The 22889-nt window shown below is 34.1% G+C and overlaps 1 protein-coding gene across 2 annotated transcripts in view; it reads left to right on the top strand.

Moving 5' to 3' along the window:
• The window catches only part of Agps (alkylglycerone phosphate synthase), a 107383-nt gene that overhangs the window by 58746 nt on the left and 25748 nt on the right, over positions 1–22889 (top strand). For both annotated transcript variants that reach the window (XM_042688231.1, XM_042688232.1), the window contains exons 12-17: positions 6720–6771; positions 10645–10721; positions 12636–12748; positions 18985–19054; positions 20771–20832; positions 22182–22271. In XM_042688231.1, coding sequence (XP_042544165.1) covers positions 6720–6771; positions 10645–10721; positions 12636–12748; positions 18985–19054; positions 20771–20832; positions 22182–22271 — 464 coding nt within the window. The remainder of the gene's footprint in view (positions 1–6719; positions 6772–10644; positions 10722–12635; positions 12749–18984; positions 19055–20770; positions 20833–22181; positions 22272–22889) is intronic.

Genomic DNA, 22889 nt, shown 5'->3' with positions numbered 1-22889 from the left:
ATATATGATTTTAAGCCAATTATATCTCTGTGTGTATATATATATATATACATATATATGTATATATATATAATTGATGGCCTTGATGGCCTTATACTGAATGTATATTTAAAGTTACTTGGAGGTAAATTTTTTGTGAGTAATTGAAAAACTTAATATGCCTTAAACAAGATAGTTGTTGAAATCAGAATAATGGCTGAATATCCATGGCCTCAAAATTTGGAATTTTATTTTATTTATTTATTTTAATTTTAATTTTTTGTGAACATACTGTACAGAGGGGTTACAGTTACATGGGCAAGATAATGAGTACATTTCTTATCAAGCATTGCAGCCTCCTCCTTTGTTTACCCTTCACATCCCTTCCCAGACTCCCCCCCACCCCACCCCACCCCTCCCCCCACCCCCCCTGGAATTTTATTTATAAAATAAAATTTAAAAATTATAAAAACTTTATTAAAGATTCAGTTCAAAATATTTTGTTCAGTTTTGAATAACATTTCTAGCTATTCATTGCTGCTTCCATATTTATGGAAAAAGAAATGTGAATGCCAAATTAAAACTTTAAAACATTGTAGAACTTTTGTTTAGTGTTGAGTAATATTTCTATCTTCTTTTTTGTGTCAATCATGGGACTTGATCTCAGGGCCTGGGCACTGTCCCTAAGCTTTTACACTCAAGGCTATCAGTCTACCACTTTGAACCATAGGGCCACTTCATGTTTTCTGGTGGTTTATTGGACATAATAATCTCACAGACTTTTCTGCCAGGGTTGACTTCAAACAACAATCCTCAGATATCAGCCTCCTGAGTAGCTAGGATTACAAGTGTGAGCCACCAGTGCCTGGCTTGAATAATATTTCTAAATAATCATTACTACTTCAATTTTTATGACAAAATAAACATGAATATCAAGTTACAATTAAAAAAAATCTCTTCTTAGAGGCTGAGGCAGGATGACATGGGATCAACCTGGGTTACGTAGGAAGAAAACAAATAAAATTGTAGAGGTTAAAAAGTAGTTTTTTCAAAAATGGATCTTCATAAGATAATTCAGTCTATTGGGCCAATTCTGTTCCTTCATAATATCTGTTATAAGAACACAGATTTAATAGATTCATTGAAACGTATTGTTAAGAGATCTTTGGAGTAGACGTATGTATGTTTTGTAATTTTCTGAGTGCTTCATTGCAAATACTCACATGTAAATATATCTTAGGTTTCATCATTGAGAAGCTTTTTACAAATACACCAGAACCTTAAGTTTACATTTTCATTAGAATGCGTCTATTGGATTTAAACATAAATAGTTGGTATAATCTGATACAGTTTTGTTACATTTTGATAGACTCCTAACAGAAAGTGACTGACAAGGAAGTACTTATCAGTCCTGTTGAACTGTAGGGAATAGAATTTTTCTTTGTCCTTATACAAATCAGTGAAACTTGCCCTTTTATTAATTTAAAAACAAATAGTATATTTACTCTATGGCCATAGTCTAAATTACCTGGACAATATTATTTTAGGTATGTGCATCCTGGAATAAATAAAGGTAAGAAATGACTAAAGAAAGTGCCACAATGAAGTTAAAAAGCAGGTTAAAAAAATGAGAGCACTTTTCTGTAGTTTTTATATTAACAGTTTAGTTTTGTGTACATAGTAATGGACAATTACGGTAGATCTACTGTGGACCTGAAAGTTTGCCTTACTGAAACTGATTTAAAAGTCTATTGATAATATTTTCTCTCAAGTATTTCTTTGCTAAGAATAGTTACTCTGATTTAGAGATAATCATATTATTTTTCACATTTGCGTATTTTATTTTTATATATAATGTACCTGTAGAGAAGCATTATTGTGTACCTAGAAATGGAATAAAATGGATGAAAATATTTTATAATGGCTTAGGGATATATCCGCCTTATGAGTTCACTGAGTATACAAATCTCATATGTCAAAGGAGTAGAACACCATTTTTTTTCCTTTGTAACAGTATTCTTAGGTTTAAAAAATAGAAAATTATCAGATTTTGGCACTAATTGTTCAGTTTGGGATTTGGAATTTCAGCTGATAGCTGGAGAATTAAGGTTTATTAAAATAGATGGTACATTGTTTATGATCGTGCCAAATTCTTGATTGAATAATGAGTTGACCATTTGTAATTCTTCATTGTCATTTCTTAGCACTTCTATTTTTACAGTGTTTTTGTTCTCGAGGTGCTTTTTTGAAATTGGAAAGTCTATTTTGGATGACTGTCTTTTGGAAAAGAACACACATGATTTTTCACATATAGCAAAGTGGGCTTAGTATATATTTGTACTATTCTTACTAAAGAAAGTAAATTAAGCAACCTTACAATGGCAACTGATGGATTCTGCCGCAGTCTTGTCTGTGATCTTTATGCATGTGAGGAATTGTACTTTTTCAATGCTTTACTGCCTTGTGAGGATCTATAGGAAGATTTAGTGTAATATTAATGAGACTGTGTCTCCTAAGTGGCAGTCCAGTCTAATACCCTTCTTTACTCAGTAGATGGGTAAGTGATTTTTAAGACTTTCTTAGATAATAGATTTTCTGTTAGTCTTTCAAGAGGGTAGAGGAAATTGGGTTTTAAAATTGGAATATCAGTATCAGATAGGACATTTGATTTTGTTGTTGTTTAGAAATGACAATAAGCTGGGCACTGGTGGCTCACGCTCTGTAATCCTAGCTACTAAGGAGGCTGAGATCTGAGGATCGCGGTTCAAAGCCAGCCCGGGCAGGAGAGACCATGAGACTCCTATCTCCAATAAACCACCAGAAAACTGGAAGTGGCGCTGTAGCTCAAGTGGTAGAGCGCTTGCCTTGAGCTGAAGAGCTGAGGGACCGCGCCTAGGCCCAGAGTTCAAGCCCCACGACCGACCCCCCCCCTCCCCCCCCAAAAAAAAAAAAAGGAAATGACAGTGATATCTTTACAAGGTTTCAAACAGGCCCACAAGCAGAATTTTTTTCACTGTGTGTTTTTAGGGAGAATAATGAAGCATGCATTTTGACATTGAAGGAGGAACCATTCTTCCAGTTAGAGAAAAAAATGGAATATTTGAGATAGATTAGTACTCAATTTCCTTAAAAACTGTTTCAGTATTAGTGTGTGTTTAGAATTATTTGTTTAAAAAAATAGCCTTTGGCTGGGAAGGTGGCTGAGTGGTAGAGTGCTTGCCTTGGATGCATGAGGCCCTGGGTTCGATTCTTCAGCAACACATAAGCAGAAAAAGCAGGAAGTGGCATTATAGCTCAAATAGTAGAGCACTAGCCTTGAGCTGAAGAGCTGAGGGACAGTGACCAGGCCCAGAGTCCAGGTCCCACGACTGACCCCCATCCCCTCTGTCCCCCAAAAAGTCTTTTTACTCATTATTTTTGACCAGGGGTGGCCTTTAATACTTTCTATCACTTTAATTTTAAACTGATGATTTTTTTCTAGCAAGTTTAGATCATAATTAGGAAAAACTGTATCATAAATTGTTCTGTAAAAATTAATCCTGCAGGAGTTCAAATTAGGTAAGAGGAGTTTCAACAGTTTTAACACATACTTATAAACACTAAAATACTTTAAAACACTTATAAAACACATGTATATTTAACAGTAATTATAGGAAATATTGTTACATATAGAAAATGGAATTATCACTTTAAATCAGTACTTGTATCATACTTTTCTCTCTCTGAAGCAGAAAGTATGACCTTAGTTAAATGTTTCATAAGCCAGATTCTTTACTATCAGATCCAGAAAAATGAGAACAATTTTAAGATGTGCTGGCTATCATAAGCTACTTTTTACTTTTATTAAGCTGACAAAATGTGAGAATTAGGAAACTCGTGCTAAAGTTTGATCCTTTCATTAATTTTAAGTGAAGGGAAATGTCTGGACAATAATATGTTTGTTTCCATTCTTTAAAAATCAAGTTTTGATTGTCTTAATAAGAGTTCTTTTTGTTGTGGACTCTTAGCTCTTAGGGTCATATGTCCTTTCTAGTATAATCAATCAGTAATAACAATAGCCTTAAATATTGTGTGATTTTTTTTTCTCTAATATCAACTCTGACTTCTAAGTTAGGAAAAATCTGTTAAGTTTTTATCTCAAGAATTTTGCATTTAACAGACTTAAGCTTCTTTGGAAGTTTTTTTTTTTATGATTAGTTTTATCATTGCCGTTTTTGTGGCTATACTGTTCTTAACTTCATAGGACACATAGTGAAATGGATGGTATGTATTTTCTAGTAATCACTAAGGTTATTACATACCATAATATCTTCTGCATTTATGTATCATGCTATACAAAAGTTTATGGTTTTTAGTACTGAAGCATTTGCTTGATATGATACGAGATTATCAGACCATTTCTATTATAGCCTTTAGGCTCAGGAATCTACACAGAAAGTTTGAGTTACTTTTTGAAGAAACAAACTTTTTCAACTCAAACATGATTCAGTCCTTAGTCCTTACACTACAAATATAATCCATTCAATACTCATCCTTTAATAATTCATCTTAAAGAAGCTAAAATAGGGCTGGGAAGGTGGCTCAGAGTGGTTGCTTTGCATGCATGAGGCCCTGGGTTCTATTCCTCAGCACCACATAAAAAAGTTGGAAGTGGAGCTGTGGCTCAAGAGGTAGAGGGCTCACCTTGAGCTGAAGAGCTGAGGGACAGCGCCCAGGCCCAGAGTTTAGGCCCCATGACCCACAAAAAAAGCAGAAGCTAAAATAATAGAAACCTCAGACATTGAAATATATGCCAATACTGAATTTCTTTTCCCAGTCACTAACCATTTGAAATAATTTGTCCCATCTGAACTGCAAATAGAAGCCATGACTTGGTCCTAGGAAAACCTTTTTTCAGCAATCTTTTGAAGTATTTCATGAAGGGCCTTTTTTAATAGTGTGTTTGTATTGAGTAATTTGATGCTTTTGTAAGTTAGTACATAGAATACTGCTAATACTTAGTAAAATAAGAGTAATCAAAGTGGTTTTTTTAAACTGTCTTTTTTACATTATACAGTTAAGTAAGTTTGTAGCCTCCTTGAAAGAAATCACCAGCAATTTGACTTAATAATTTATTTTATGGGGGGTGGCGGGGGAAGGATGGGAAGGGATGGGAAGGGGAACAAAGGAGGAGGCTACAATGCTTGATAAGAAATGTACTCATTATCTTGCCCATGTAATTGTAACACCTCTGTACAGTATTTTCACAATAAAAAATAAAAAATTTAAATTTATTTCAGCTTGGAGTAAGCAGATTTTGTTATTAAATTCCTTGAATTTCTCATTAATTCAACAATAAAATTGATTGAAATATTTCTTTTCATGTGAGTTTTGATCACCTACCAGCAGGGGTCACTTTAACTCAAGGACCTTTTCTCCCCTTTTCTGTGGGATACTGCAGTCTTACTTCAGAATACTAGAATAGGATGAGAATGAAATTAGAGCTACAGTTATTACAGTCTGTGCTATCTTCAAAGCATAAAGGTAATCTTGAGTTTGTAAAGGAAAACTTTAGATCTTTAACCTACAAACTAGTTTTAAAACATTGGTAACAAAAGCTAATCTTAACTTTAGATACAGCAACTCAAATTGAATATTAAAAAAATAATGCCCTTTTGATATTTGTTCTTTTGAGCCACTGTCTCAAAGAAGAAAGAATTTGAAGTTCAGTGAGAATTAGCTTAATTTTAATTTTGTAGAGAAATTGTAGCTAATATGACCCTTATCAGCTCTGTTGTAGTTCTTTATTATAATAAAATTAGTAAGAATGAAAGCTAAATATTTCTTAATAAAAAAATTGGAATGTTAAGTGTATCAGCTTTCAGATTTATTTTTCCACTTTTGAGTATTTGTATACACTAGGATTGATGAGCACCCCTTATTTGGAAATCCAAAATGTTTTAAAATTTAAAATTCTGTGTGTGAAAAGTAAGTGCTCAAAATGTTTTCAATATTAGTGATTTTGGATTTTAGGATTTAGGTTAAGGCTAAATCAGCCTGTACCTGCATTCTTCAGTTTTTCTTTTTTGCAACTTTAAACACATGGTTATATAAATAAGACACTGCAATATTTGATTCTTTAGATACCTCTTCTTATCCTTCAAAGTTTCTATTTTTATTCATGTAACCTTGAATAAAAATTAAAAATCTGGATACTGTCTGGCTGGTTTCTATGTAAAATAAACTATGAGAAGGGATTAAAAAGAAGGAATGATCACGAGAGTTGTCTATGGAGATACTACAATTAATTTTTAGAAGTTTTTTGGAAAATTGCCTCCATTATCTCTCATTTTTAAAATATAGTTTAAAAAACTTAGATAATATAGTTCATAAGCAGTATAATTTTTCAGGCACTGTGTTTAATCTTAATTTTTTTTCTAAAATGGTCCACCTTGAGGGCTGGTATTTCTTTTGACCTATTCCCATAGAGCTTTGCTAGGCATTAAACAGATCTTGCTGAAATAAAGATGTGATAAATTAATGTTTATGTGTGTAAGCAGCTGTTTTATATGTAGATTTCTCTTCTAAACACTTTATAGAAGCTAGTAAATTTTGTTTTTATATTATACGAAAAGTTAAGGTGTGTTTTTAAAGTTTTTTTTCTTTTGATCTCTTAGAGAAAGACAATGTTCATATTTTGCTTATGTGGATTACTAGTATATTAAAACAATATTGCTTTTTTTGTTTTTATTTTTAAACAGAGATGTGCTCCTGCATCTATTCGTCTCATGGACAACCAGCAGTTTCAGTTTGGTAAGTGTCGAGTGGTAAATTTAAAATATACTTAGCCTCCAAAATTTGTAGAATTGGAAAAGTAAATATCATGGTTCCTGCTCCCTAGTAAGTTCTCAGTTCAATGAGTTACAAAAATGAATGAGTACAGCAAGACTGCATTGACTACTAGGGACCATAAATGAAAGAATGCTTATTCTACTTGAATTTGCTCAAAGTGGAGTTAGAAAGTAAAAAATGGTTTCTAATGGATTATGATGTTTGGGATAAATTTTCCAAGGGAAATAGAGGTTCGCTACCACACTTGTTTGTCAGCAAAACTATGACTTTATGAAACTGCAGTAGTATATTTTAGTGTACTTTGAATAGTTCTGTGTGCCTCAAATAGAGGGTAGGGTTGTTATGTGGAATTAAAGGTAGGATTTTGCAGAGTAGATATTGATTGAATTTTATTAACAGTAGGATTTATTTGTGCCTGGAATATAATCTATCAGCTTTCCATTTAGAAAGCTTATCTGGCAACATTGTTAGGGTGGAGTCAAAGGATACAGGAGATCAAACAATTCAAGATACAAATTGGGGTCCTTGAGCAGAGTAAGAACAATTGTGATTGAGTATAAGGGTAGATTTAAAGAAAAGTCAGCCAACCAATGATGTGGAAAGTTAAATTGGATAGATTAAATAATAGCACAAAAGAAATGGTATAGGGAAACAATTATGATAGGCTGGTTATCTAAGATGCCATTGAGATATTGGATGGAGAATTGCATTGGCAATGTGCAAACATTTTTTTTTTTATTTTGTCAATGTCTTTCTGACATAATTTTAGTTTTACTGCTATCTTTTCTCTCTCTCTTTTTTTTTTTCCATGTGTTTGTGTGTGCGTGCGTGCACCCCAGGCCTAGGGCTTGAATTTAGGACCTGGGGACTGTTCCTGTCCCTGAGCTTTTTTTGCCAAAGGCTAGCACTCTACCACTTGGGCCACAGTTCCACTTCCTGCTTTTTGGTGCTGAATTGGAGATGGGAGTCCATGGATTTTCCTATTTGGGGTGGCTATGAAATGTGATTCCATCTTCAGATCTCAGCCTCAAGAGTCGCAGCATTTCAGGAATGAGCCTTCAGTGCCTATCCCTGTAGTTCTTACAAAACTTAAAACATTTGAAATAATTTCTGAGATTATGGGAATGATTGCTCAGTGATAGATACTAAAGGCTAAGATAGACAGACTTTTGTTTATCATGTCTAAGAGAACTTAGGAGTTTTTTTTTTTCTTTGAGGGGGATGAGTGATTTATACTTAAATAGAAACAACTAAGGAAGTCAGGCTAGTACCATCAAAAGATAGTTTTTAAATTTGATTCTTTTAAGTCAGTTATGGTTGTCTGGTATGTTTTTTTTGTTGTTGTTAGTTTTTTTTTTGTTGTTGTTGGTCATGGGACTTGAACTCTTGGCCTGGATGCTATCCTTGTGCTCTTCAGCTCAAGGCTAGCACCTTGCCACTTGAGCTATAGCTCTATTTCCAGTTTTCTGGTAGTTAATTGGAGATAAGAGTCTCATGGACTTTCTTGCCCAGGCTGGCTTTGAACTGCCATCCTCATATCTCAGCCTTCTGAGTAGCTTGGCATGAGCCATTGGTGCCTGGCATTAATTTTTTGTTGTTGTTTTTTTTAAGTAAATTACGTTGAAAACTCAATACTACGCATAATGAAAAATTTGAGTTAAATGTGCCTATAACAAAGAAAATATTAAAAGGAAATTCAGCCGGGTGCCTGTAATCCCAGCTAATCAGGAGGCTGAGATCTGAGGCTTGCAGTTCAAAGCCAGCCTGGGCAGGAAAGTCTGTGAGTATCTTATCTCCATTTAACCACCAGAAAACTGGAAGTGGTGCTGTGGCTCAAGTGTTAGAGCACTAGCCTTGAGCTCAGGGGCAGCGCCTAGGCCCAGAGTTCAAGTTCCACAAGCGACAAAAGAAAAAAGAACAAAAAAAAGAGGAAATTCAGCTCTCCTCTGTGTTGGCCTACATATAGAGACCTTATTTTTGAGTCATGTATAGTATAAGACTTACTTATTTATGATTATTGTAGTGAATTGTATTAGATATAAACTGCTTTGTAATATTAACTATAATTTGGGCAGTTTTTTTAAAAAAAAAAATAAGTGGAATCTGCAATGACTTAAAAGATGAGAGAACAGGTCTTTCTAGATATCTGGGAAGTGGCACTGTGGCTCAAGTGGTAGAGCAGTTGTCTTGAGCTGAAGAGCTGAGGGCAGAGTTCAAGCCATACAACCGGGGCGGGGGGGGTGGGGGGGTGGCGGGGGGAAGTGGGAGAGGGAAGAACTAGGTATCTGTTGTTCCTGTTCTTATTTTTATTACTGTGCCTAGAAGTATGCAAACACACTTCCTCCTAGTTCTATGGTAGGTTCACTTAAAATAAAAAGTAAATGGATGGTGCCAAGTGCTGGTAGCTCATACCTGTAATCCTAGTACTCAGGAGATTCAGAGCTGAGGATCAGAATTCAAAGCCAGCCCTGGCACGAAAAACTGTGAGACTCTTATCTCCAATAAGAACTACTAAAAAAGCCAGAAGTGAAGGTGTGGCTCAAGTGGTAGAGTGCTTGCCTTGAGCAAAAAAACTCAAGAAAAGTACCTGGGCCCTGAGTTCAAGCCCCCAGGCTGGCACAGACACACAAAATACATGTATTAGATATAATGACTAACTATAATTGCTGTTATAGAAATGACTAGTTTACTATTTGCATTTATTTATTTTTTTGTCAGTCATGGGGCTTGAACTCTGGGCCTGGGTGCTGGCCCTCAGCTCTTCAGCTCAAGGGAAGTGCTCTACCACTTGAGCCACAGCGCCACTTCTAGTTTCTTGGTAGTTAATTGGAGATAAGAGTCTCATAGACTTTCCTGCTTGGGCTGTCTTTGAACCATGATCCTCAGACCTCAGCCTCCTGAGTAGCTAAGATTACAGGTGTGAGCCACCAGTGCCCTGCTATTTGTATTTATTTTAAAGGAAGAGCTTATACTTTAAAAGGAAAATCCCCATTTAAGGCTTAAAAAATATGCCTTTTATTTGGAAATAATTTTATATTTATTAAAGACTTTAACTTTTTTCATAAAAATTACATATATAATGCCATATTTTTCTGCATTGAGCTCATAGCATTAAAGCTAGATGTATAACTCTTAAATGAGGGTCATAAGAATTGGGAAGTTGCTACTCTTTAAAAAGAGAAAACAGCAAAGGTTTTTCAATCAAGCTAAATATGTAGTTAACAGATTCTGATATGCCATTTATCTTATTTTTGCAGTTTTAACTATTCATGTATGATTAAAAAAGAAATTGCCCATTCTATGCCATGAATTTTGGATGAGTTAAGATATAACATTAAATTCTGATTATAACTGAGTTGTTTCTGCATATTAAAAAAATAAAAGTTAAACCAGCCATCTTGGGTGTTTTTTGTTTTTTTATTTTAAAGGTGATGAACAGGGGGTTACAGTTACATAAGTAAGGTGTAGTAACTACATTTCCTTTAAAACACGATTACCTCCTCCCTCATTTTCTCCTGCTTACCACTCCCCACTTGTGTGTTCTTAATGAAATAAAAATTAATGAAGTAGTTTTACACTGAACAATAACCTAAACTATATATCATGATTGCATTTGATAATTTTTTGCAAAAATCAGTGGGTTTCATAAATGAAAAGTTGTGACATTGGAAAGAAAATGAAGACAAAAGATAGAGATGTTAGTTATAAGTATATATAAAACATTTAAAAACATTAGTCATTTAAGCCTGTATCATTTTTATAATAGTAAGTTGACATAGCTTTTTGATCTTCTTTCAGCATAATTTTATTTAAATATAATTTTTTTTCTTTTAGGTCATGCTCTTAAACCTCAAGTTTCCTCTATTTTTACATCATTTTTAGATGGGCTAAAAAAGTTTTATATTACAAAGGTAAGCCTTTTTAATAAAATGCTAAAAATTTTAGATGCTAATATCTTGTTTCTTACCTTCTCCTTAAATGAACTTGCTGCATAAAAGTGTTTTTTCGTGTTGCTGTCTACATTTTATTTTTCATTTTGGAATAAATATTTGATCACATCCATCTTGCAGTTTCAGAAATTTTTCTTTTCCAGTTAAAAAAAAAACACTGTATTGGACAATCTAATGGTGACAACATTTCCTATTTTAATTTTTACAGTAAAAACTTGGATGTGAAATTTTTTTAACACCTTTGATTACTAAATTGCTTTCCTAACGAGTTACAGTAGGTTATATTACCACTAGCAATAAATGTGCATTGTTATAACCTTGTCATTGCATAGGATTTTTGTTGTTTATTATGCTTTAAATTTACTAGAGTGAAAATAGTATTGTGTTTTAGTTTATGATTCTTGAAACTAAGGAGAGACTGAGCATATATCTTTTTATTCCAGATGAAATTTTGTGTGAATTATTTGAATGTAATTTGTTGAGCAATGAGATTATTAGAAGCCCTTTGTAAATAGCTTCACCCAGTGAAGTGCCTCCATTTTAATAGGATTTTTGTTGTTGTTGTTTTGGTGCTTGTTTCAAATTTATATTTTTTCCTGTGGTTATTTAATCACAAATTTAGAAAAGTCTTCCTTTCTTTGAAATATAATTAGGATTGCTTGTTTCTGGCTCCCTCTTTTGTTAAGTAAAAATTGAAATTTTCTTTGTTATTAATTCTGTTTTAATTTTATGATGTGAGATAAAGATATTAATTGATCTTCACTTCCTGCTTTCTTATGCTAATCAGCTGTATGAGCACTGTCATCTTTAATACCTGATACTCTTTTTTTTTTTTTGGTGGCTATACTAGGGCTTGAACACAGCAGCTTACATTTTTGACTGGCACTCTGCTATTTGAGCTATGCTTCAGTTCTGGCCTTCTGCTTGTTAGTTGGGGATAAGAGTCTCCAGGATTTGTCTGACAAAGCTAGTTTTGAATGGTGAGCCTCAGATCTCAGATCCCAAATAGTTAGGTTTGTAAGTGTGAGCTACCGACACCCCTATCGACTTCTGCTACTCATACATTGATTTGTCTTGCCTAAGACATTTGTTTGTATGGTACATCTCCAAGAAATAGTTTCATTTTAATATTTTAAATTATTTTAAATGAGTCATTTATTTTTGAAAATTTAAATAGATTTAATTGTTGTAGGTCTGGTTTTTCCTATTATTGTGAATTTTGATAGTTGATCATCATTAACTACCTGTTCATTTTCCATAATTTTAGAAAGTCCATTGGGATTTTTGAATTAGAATAAACTAATATATTAACTTAAAATATTGGCAGGCTTAGAATAATTTATGCATTCAGGAACATATCTTTCAGATTTTTTTTCCTACTGAACTTACTTATTTGCAGATCTTTGTTACCTTAATTTTATATACAAAATCTTTTTAAAAGTATTACTTGTTACTACTGGGATATAGGAATTCTGTTGATTCTCTTCCCCTTATGTCCAGCTACTTGTTTCATTTTGTAGCTCTTACTTGGTTTGACATTTTTAATTCTGATAAGTTATCTGTTGTATTTATATACCATTATGTCAATATGATTTAGACATGCAATACTTCCACATAAAGTTTTTGTGGGTTTGTGTTTACTTTTTGTTTTTGTTTTTTGGGGATCCAACTCAGGGCCTCTTGCATGGCAAGTGTTGTATCTTTAAATGTGATTTAATGACACTAAACATTCTTATTGATTAACAAAATGTAACAAAGCTCAATTTTTAAGAGATGGGTATATTTAAGCCCAGATCAGAAAGAAAAATGTAAAAGTTATTTTGATTTACTGTTTTATAGGATAAAACTTAGCTATAATAATATTTTATTTTTTAGTTTAAAGGATTTGATCCCAATCAAATAAGTGTCGCCACATTACTGTTTGAAGGAGACCGTGAAAAGGTTCTTCAACATGAGAAACAAGTATATGACATTGCTGCAAAATTTGGGTATGGTTTTAAGTTCATAATATCAAGAGAAAGTCAAGCTGGAATGCTAATATCTCAAGCATTTATTAATATACTAGGGATTCATATCTCTATGAGACTTGTATGTCTTTTGGTAGCTATTTATTTAAATTTGCTATTGTGGAAAATTGTTTTACTGCCACAATTTGTAGGATGTTAGATTGATTAACTTCTCTTGTCTAATTATACATACACATACTTAATATTTTATTTTTATTTGTTGTTTATACAAGAGTAAAATAAGAAAAAACATTTTCATGTTATTCTTGAGTTATAGTATGTATGAATAAAGCATGCTATTGGTGTGTTTTAAAAGGCAATTGTACTTAATCTATCGTATTTGATAAATCATTGCTGCTCCATTTCCTGTCACTTAGGTTTTTGTGCTGGTATAAAGAAACAGAAAACATTTCACATTTATAACCAACTGAATAATGATAGGGTGGTTTCTGTCTGTCTTTTTGATAGATTATAAGGCTGATGGATGAGAATTACAGTGGAAATGCCATTTATCAGAAGTACATTTTCCCTCTTTTAAGTACATAAACTAACAGTTTTCTGGACATTAACCTTTCTTATTACCTTTTCTGTTTTATACATATTATACATGTATATGTGTGTAGCATGGGTTCTTTATATTTACTTTCATTCCTTTTTGTAAAAAGAAAACAAATGAGCATATGGTTTAGAATGTTCCAGTCTTATGTATTTTTTCCACATATGAAATAGTTTAGCTCTTTACTGGTAGGATTGATTGAGCTTAGTGAGGTGCTGATGGCTCATGCCTGTAATCCTAATGGTGGCTGCTAAAATCTGAGGATCATAGTTCAAAGACAGCCTGGGCTGGAAAGTCTATGAGACTCTTATCTTTAATTGATCACCAAAAATCAGAAGTGGCGCTATGACTCAGGTGGTAGAATGCCAGAATTGAACAGTGACAGTGGCCAGGCCTTGAGTTCAAACCCTAGGATCTGCACATAGCAAAATAAAAAATATTGTTCTTAGAGTGACAAAGGTTCTAATTTTGAACTTACTAGTTTACTTTTTTATTTTTTTTGAATATTGGAAACTAATTGTTCACTTTTATTTTTATACTATTTTGAAAAATAGCAAGAAGAATTTTGTTTTCTTTAGTAAAAGATAAAGTTCACTTTACCTTTTACATTGTTTCCTTTCTTAGTATCTTTTTAGGAGAGTTACTGATGTTTAGCTAAATTAGTTAAAAGTAATTATTCTAAAGGGATTTATTTAATAACTAAATGTCTTGAATTTCAAGTAATCTCATTTTTGTTTCAAGTGTTGAAATATATTTTTTCCCAGAATTTATTTAGCCTATGTATACACCATTTTTTTACTTCTTAAATTTTATATATATACGTATATATATATATATATATAATACATGTATAATTTAATTAGAGTTTTTTCTACAATTAGTCAAAAAAAATTTAAGTTAAAACATCTTTTTTAGTCTTAAGTATTCAAGACTCAAGGCTGACAGCATGGTTCAAGTATTAAGAGTACTTAAAGCACAAACCTAAAGTACTTTAAAATTTTTGAATACATGTAGGATTGAAACTTAAAACTTTTTCCCGGACTGGGAAAGTGGCTCAGAGTGTAGAGCGCTTGCCTTGCATGCATGAGGCCCTGGGTTCGATTCCTCAGTACCACATAAGCAAAAAGAGAAAAGCTGGAAGTGGCGCTGTGGCTCAAGTGGTAGAGTGCTAGCCTTGAGCTAAAAAGGGCCGAGGGACAGCACCCAGGCCCAGAGTTCAGGCCCCACGACAGGACCCCCCCAAAAAAATATATATATATATAAATAAAACTTTCCCTTATATATTTACATATTTAACTTCATTAAAAAATTTCTAGATGAACTTAAAGGGAAACAAAATAGGACATTTTGCTGTTAATACTTGAATCACTGTTGATAGGATTAAATTTATATGGTTTTACCTCATTCTCCCATCCCGAGACAGACAGACAGACAGACAGACACACACACACACACACACACACACACACACACACACTCACTCACTCACTCACTTTATGTGATCAATAATTATAATTGCAATTCAGAGCAGCTAGGCAATCATTACCAGTTAGCAAATGTGTCTCTGATGCCTGTTTTCTGCTTCATTTATGCCTAATCACTATGGTACTTGTAAAACAGTATATTTTATTCTTTAGGTCTTTGCCAGAACCATTCCATTGGTTTTGTTTCATAAATGTTAATGCCAGTTTCTCACAGAACACCATTCATTTGGAATTTGTTATGTTGCTTCTAATAAGCTGTTACATTGTAATTAATTTCTTATGTATTTTCACCTTGACTTCTTTCATGTAGATATAAAATTATCTGTTCAGAGTAACCAAGATGATTATAAAGGGGATATTTTGAATTTTTTAATACCTGGAAACATTTTTATTTTCTAGTAGAGGCCCCAGTTTTCTGTAGACAGTATTTTGTTCTAATTACTGAGCTCAGTGTATTTTTGTTATTTTAGCCCCACTCTGCCAACCTATTATTGTCACTTCTCCATCTGTATAATAATTTGGAAAAAGCTATTTTTTTCTGCTATTTTGGGGGGGAGGGGGAGGGAGCAATCCTGCAGCTTGAACTCTGGGCCTACACACTGTCCCTGAGCTTTTTCTCTTAAGGCTAGCACTTTACTACTTGAGCGTACTACTTCCAGCTTTTTTTTTTTTTTTTTTTTGGGTCCAGTCGTGGGGCCTGAACTCTGGGCTTGGGCGCTGTCCCTCAGCTCTTCAGCTCAAGGCTAGTGCTCTACTACTTGAGCCACAGCGCCACTTCCGGCTTTTTTCTTTTTGCTTATGTGGTGCTGAGGAATCGAACCCAGGGCCTTGAGCATGCAAGGCAAGCGCTCTACCACTGAGCCACCTTCCCAGCCCACTTTCAGCTTTTTCTGAGTAGTTTATTGGAGATAAGAGTTGTATGGACTTCTCTGCCAGGGCTGGCTTCAAACTGTGATCCTCAGATCTCAGCCTCCTGAGAAATTAGGATAACAGTTGTGAGCCACCAGTGGCCTGGCCTGCCAAAGTTTTTATATGTTGTTTTGGTTTAGGTCTTTTATTTTTTCTTTGGGGCATTAATAATTTTTCTTTCCTTCTGTTCCTCAGTTTAAATTGGTTGCTTTTAAAGAAATGCTTCTACCGGTTTAGAATTTTTTTCCCTTGGTACTAGAGTTGGAAGTCTAGTCCTCAGGCTTGCTAGACTTTGCTTGCTGTACTGGAGCGCTACCACTTAAGCAACAGCTACAACCTGGTTATTTTAGAGATGGAGTTTCAAGGACTGACTGCCCAGGCTGGTTTTGAACTGCTGTTCTCTAGATCTCTCTCAACCTCCTGAGTAGCTAGGATTGTAGATTTGAACCTTTGGACTTAGCTTAGAATATTTTTATATGTTACCTGTTTTGTTCCTTTCCTTTCACTCCTACCCAAGATTCAACAGACAGTAGTATCTAAATACTGAATGGTCATACTTTGGTTGTTTATTCATGTTTGTTAGTAATGTTTTTTCACCTTTCTAAGATCTACACAGGATAAACATTGCCTGTCAGCAATCATAACAGGTATTTTGATATTTAGTATAGAACTTAAGGTGGTATGTTATTATTTTTAAGGAGACATCTGCGTTGTTTAACATAATTTCATACAAGAGTGATTAGGCTCACCAGATGGCCCTTGTATGTAAGGTGATTGTCTCTCGTTCTTTGACTTGTCTTTCTAGTCCTTCCTTATAAACAGCTTTAAATACGTTTGAGTAACTTGGAAATTGATGTTTGACATTTCTGCCAAGAGCAGGAAATAGAGGATGGACATTCTCACTTTAAAACAGTTTGAATCAGAGCACACGTTTTTGGATTGTCTGCAAAAATGACACCTTGGAAGAATTTAATTTCTCAGCTCTGCAGTTTTTTACCTTTTGTATCTTAAGATAATTCTGGTTGGGGCTGGGAAGGTAGCTCAATGGTAGAAAGCTTGCCTTACATGCATGAGGCCCTGGGTTCGCTTCTCAGCACCACATAAGCAGAAAAGGCCGGAAGTGGTGCTGTGGCTCTAGTGGTAGAGTGCTAGCCGTGAGCTGAAGAGCTGAGGGAGCGTCCAGGCCCAGAGTTCAGGCACAACCAACAAAATAAAAAAAGAAAATTCTGGCTAGATTGATAGTTCTGAAAGCTCAAAAAGGGAGCTTCTACAAGCTAAATTTTCAAGGAAACGTGTGTGTGTGTGTGTGTGTGTGTGTGTGTGTGTGTGTGTGTGTGTGTGTGTGTAATTTTTTACAGCATGTCATTGCTTTTTCTTCTCTTAGGATTTATGACTTCAGAATGAGAATGTAGTTAAAAGGTTTTTTTTTTCTGAATTAAAGAAAAATGTGTATTTCTATATGATTTGTACCACTAGATCTCAATGTGTAATACTCCCTGTCTACATATCAAATATTAGATGATGATTTTAAAAAATGATGGCTTGATCAGGGACTAGAAAGAAGATGTAGTCTTATCCTGATGTAGAGACAGGCCTATTAAGTGTTCATGCTTACAGCTTTTTACCACAGAACATACCTTACATGATCCTTCTAAGAGATTCCAAGCACAGATCTCTAACATATTTTCTCTTTTCATTCTCCCTCTACTTCCAGAGTGAACAGCTTCTACTTCCTAAGTCTGAGTTGTTTTTCTCTTTTACAGAGTCCAGCTTTGTGTTGTCTCCTTGAGCTATGAGCTTGTATATTTTCCTTCAAATATTTGTCATAATAATTTTCTCCTTTGTTTACCTTTGGTTTGGGGACTTAGTTTGGTTCTTTACCTCCAACCTCACATCAACCTAGGGTTGTTTTTTGTCTCTTTATGTTTGATGACTTGACCTAAGTTCTGTCTACTTTGCTCTTTAACTTTGCCTTAATACCAACAATCTTCTTATTCTGTTAATTCTTCAATCCAGAGCTGCTTTGGTCAGGTCTGTCACTCCTGGATGCCTCTAACTTGTATACACCTTAAACACATGGCCTGAAGTTAATTTTATACAGTATTTTTTTAGTACACTATTATTTGGTCCCTAATCTATCACTTGAAACCTACTATAAAATTTCCTATTTGGGACGAAATGTTGGTCAGAAAGTTTTGAAGTTTGGGGCATCTTGGATTTGAGGCGAAAGATACTCAAACTACCTGAATAAATTAATAATATTTTAATTATTTTATGTTAGTGAAGGTCATTCTGATTTTTTTTTTTAAGATTATTTCTCATGCCTGACTCCGAAGTAGTTGAGTTCATTTGAGTATTACTAGCTTGGTAGATAGAATTTTTTTTTTTTTTTTTTTTTTTTTTGGTCCAGTCGTGGGGCCTGAGCTCTGGGCCTGGGCGCTGTCCCTCAGCTCTTCAGCTCAAGGCTAGCGCTCTACCACTTGAGCCACAGTGCCACTTCCGGCTTTTTTTTTCTGCTTATGTGGTGCTGAGGAATCGAACCCAGGGCCTCATGCATGCAAGGCAAGCGCTCTACCACTGAGCCACCTTCCCAGCCCCGGTAGATAGAATTTTTAACTATTTTTTTTTTTTTTGGTCAGTGGTGGGGCTTGAACTCTGGGCTTGGGTGCCATCCCTCAGCTCTTCAGAGCAAGGCGAGTGCTCTACTGCTTGAGCCACAGTGTCACTTCTGGTTTTCTAGTGGTTTTTTATTGGAGATAAGAGTCTCACAGACTTTCCTACCCAGACTGGCTTTGAACCATGATCCTCAGATCTCAGCCTTCTGAGTAGCTAGGATTATAGGCGGGAACCACCATCGCCCTGCTAGAATTTTTAACTTAATGACTAGATTGAAATATAAAACGTATTTTCAGCTTTTTGCTACCCAATCTTATTCTCTTGATAGCTCCTTGATATATTTTTTATTTATTTTTCTCTTTTTTATTTTTATTTTTTGTGAACATACTGTACAGAGGGGTTACAATTACATGGGCAAGATAATGAGTACATTTCTTATCAAGCATTGCAGCCTCCTCCTTTTATTACCCTTCACATACCTTCCCAGCCTCTCCCGGCTCCTCCACACAATTCTCCCCCCCCTCCTTGATATATTTTTGATAAATGAAATTAGGATAAAAATGAGATGTAATACATGTTAATGTGTGAAATAGTTGGATATCAATTTGGTAGTTTAGTGATACATTTAAAATAAATTTGTTCTTAAATTATAGTGGACTGGCAGCTGGAGAAGATAATGGGCAAAGAGGTTATCTGCTGACCTATGTCATTGCATATATTCGAGTAAGTTAATCTGTTTTAAAGATTCTTTAAGCTTTAAAGTTTTGCCTTTAAATTCTGATTTTTGTTTGTTTCTTTTTTCTCTTCTAATACTGGATCTTGAACTAAGGGCCTTATGCTTGCTAGGTAAACACTCTTAACACTTGAGCAACATTCCTCATCCTATTGTTTTTAGTGTTTTTTGTGGTTTCCACCCACTCCAAATATTTCATGTTTTTGTCAGGGTCAGACCTGGATAATGATCCTACCTTTTCCTCCCAACTTGAGATTTCATTTTTCAGATAGCCTACTGAGAATTTGCTCCTTCTTAATTTTCTCTAAGTAGCTTTAAAATGTTGAAGAAGAATATTTTTAAGGAATTTTACTGAGTTCAGAATTCTAGAAAATAAAATATAACTAACATATATAGCATAGACACAATTTGGAGTGTCTTAGTTTTAAGGTTCTAGTTAAGATTGAAGAAGGGACAAAACTATGATGGAGGGTTTTTTTTTTACCCTAGATTTGTTTTATCCTTAAAATATTTTTCTGAGGGGCTGGGAAGGTGGCTTAGTGGTAGAGTGCTTGCCTTGCTGCATGCGTGAGGCCCTGGGTTTGATTCCTTAGCACCACATAAGCAGAAAAGGCCAGAAGTGGCTCTGTGGATCAAGTGGTAGAGTGCTAGCCTTGAGCTAAAGTGTTGAGGGACAGTGCCCAGGCCCAGAGGTCAGGCCCACAACCAACAATATATATATATTTTTTTTCTTCTGATGTATATGCCATTGTCACAGGTATTTGTTTACTGAACAAATGAATGCATAAGAGAAAAGAACAATAATCTAGAGATTTTCATTGTTTACCATTAATGGAGTTGAAATGATTCATCTTACTGGAAATGAAAACACATATATAAATTTTTGTCTCTGATAAATTTCCTTTAAAATACTTGTATATCGTAATCCTAGCTACTCAGGAGGCTGAGATCTGAGGATTGCGGTTCAAAGCCAGCCTGGGCAGGAAAGTCCGTGAAACTCTTATCTCCAATAAACCACTAGAAAACCGGAAGTGGCGCTGTAGCTCAAGTGGTAGAGCGCTCGCCTTCAGCTGAAGAGCTGAGGGACAGCGCTCAGGCCCAGAGTTCAAGCCCCACAACCAAAAAAAAAAAGAAAAAAGAAAATACTTGTATATCTATAGCAGTTTATGAATCTTTCCTGCTCTGGTAATAGAACAACTTTAATTTGGCTAAATAAATTGAGTATTACAAGTTAATTATTATATTTTGTATGCTACATTTTCGTAGCAGAAGTAGTTTCAAATGCTCTATGTATTGTCACTTCAAAAAGAGGCACTATTATTTTCTAAATTTGTTCTTAAAGTATATGAGGCAAAACAAAGATCTCTCCAACATTTTTACTTCCTCTTCCTTTCATGTTGGTGCCCAATTTTTAATTTTATTTTGCTATTTAGGCCTCTGAAAATCTATTCTTTAGTCCTCTTAATATATACCTAAGACTTTGACTAGATAGAGATTCTGTTTATAGAGCTGTGTATGTTGCCAAAGAGAACAACTCAGACAAAGCTTCTGTACTTAGAGAGGTAATATACCACTCAGAAGTTTCCAGTGTTCTTCTGAACACTTGAGGTTAGATTAGAAATATGTTATATTAAGTGTCTTGAAATGCTGACAGTATTATTGATTATTGTATTTGTTGTGCTTTTGTGTTTTTTGTGTCTTAACAGGACTTGGGTTTGGAATATTACGTAGTAGGAGAGTCTTTTGAGACTTCTGCTCCTTGGGACAGGTAAAATCTAATAAAATACTTCATTTAACTATGCTTTCTGAGTTGCTAAATGTATGGGTGCATGTAATGTATTTCTCTGTGAATACATAAGCTTGGAATTTGATGAAGAAACATTAAAACAAAGTAGCTACTTGTCTTTAACTTAATATCCTCAGAAGGATGCCATGTTTGCAAGCCCCCCCCCCCTTTTTTATTTGAGGCAAATTTATCTGTCTGTAAGCCAAACAAAGAAGGTACTCTTGAAGTTTTATGTTTTGAAAAATTTTACTAGACACTAAATGTTACTGTGTAGTTTTACTTGGCTTTGTTTAAATTGTTTCAAGATTACTGTGCTTAAATACTTAGTCAATAAAAGTTCTCCAAGGTTATAAAACAAGTAAACATTGTTTTGTAATATAGCACTTAGCTAATGATATCATTGTGTGTATATTTAAGATCTTACTGGATTTAAATGTAGTAAAATATTAGTTATAGCAATATGTTAGAGTGTGTCTAATAGATGAGATGAATTTAAAAATAGTTAAATATTATCAACTCCACATCACCTTTAAGAATTATTAACTATTCTTCTCTTTTCATTGTTTTTCTCTTCCTCTTCTTTCTGTCTCTCTTTCTCGGTCTTCCATCATTTCTTTTTGAGTCAAAGTTTCACTATGTAGCCCAGGCTGACCTTGAACTCATTGTATAGTCCACATTGGCCTTAAACTTGAAATCTTCCCAAGTGCTGGGATTACAGGTGTACTCCTTGCTTCACAATTTAATATCAGTATATCATAATACATTAACATTTTACATGTAGTTTGTATAAAATAAATGTCATATTAGATGTTAATTTAAGAATAGGCTTTTGAATGTTTAATATAAAACCATTATTATTGATTGAATTATTTTTAAATCAAGGTGAACTTCTTAGGCATGGATAAAGATTGGTATTCTTATAATCCAGATTTGAATTTTGGTTAACATGTTCCACATTTGCATGTTATGTCCTTATTTTTATTGTATTAAGATATATCAGTTCCTCACTAACATGTTCTTTAAAGCTCTTGTATTTAAATTTATTTTGAAATTGAACTCTCCTAATGTAGGAAACTACAAGAGATTTGAATATGTTCTGACATGCCTTTTTCCTATAACAAAAAACAAAGCAAAAAAAAGGAACAATTCTGTTCTCTTTGAAATTATGATCAGAGGGTCAAGGGTCAATTTGAATGATTCCTGTTCATTTTTGTAAGAATAAGAGATTTAGTTAAGAACATATTGGTCTTGCAGGGTATCATGAAAACTAGTACTTAACAGAATTTGTATTGTTTTTATTTGAAAACAATATTATTTTAATTTTTTTCCAGAGTTGTAGATCTTTGTAGAAATGTAAAAGAAAGAATAAGAAGGGAATGCAAAGAGAAAGGTGTTCAGTTTCCACCTCTTTCTACATGCAGGTAAGTTTTCTTATTATTTACCTACTCCTTATTCAAAAACAAAAACAAAAAAAAACCTGTTTCAAATTAGTAGAGAAATACAGTTTTGCCAGCTAAGGAGAAATTTTAGTCTATTTCAATTAGTAACCTTCCCTGAGCTTTCTTTGTCATCTTGTCAGGATTTTCTCATTAAAAAAAAATTAGCATCAGTTAGTTGTACAAGGAGGTTTTATTTTCATAGGTCCATGCATCAATGTACCTTGATCAAGCTCAGTCTATCACTTTCCATCTCACCATCCTACTTCCCACACCGATTTTAATAAGCATGAGTATTCTATTTTCACTTGTGTACATGAAATATTATGACCATATTTTCTCTCCTTCACCCTCTCTGTTTACCCTTACATCTCTCTCTCACTATTATCTACACCCTGAACAAGACCAATTTTCCATTCCTGATATTTTTTAAGTGTGTGCTAATTGTTCAAAGGAGTTTCTCCAAGATATTTACTCATTTAGCATAGAAGGTCAAGTCACTGTATATGAATCAATAAATGTAATACATGTAATACATCAATAACATAATACAGTGCCCCCAGGATTTAACATAGTTCTGAGCTCTTCAGAAGCAGGATATCA

The sequence above is a fragment of the Dipodomys spectabilis genome, unplaced genomic scaffold (assembly GCF_019054845.1).
Source record: "Dipodomys spectabilis isolate Male_0828 unplaced genomic scaffold, ASM1905484v1 ptg000115l, whole genome shotgun sequence".
NCBI lineage: Eukaryota > Metazoa > Chordata > Mammalia > Rodentia > Heteromyidae > Dipodomys > Dipodomys spectabilis.
This window is presented reverse-complemented; position numbering and strand designations above follow the sequence as displayed.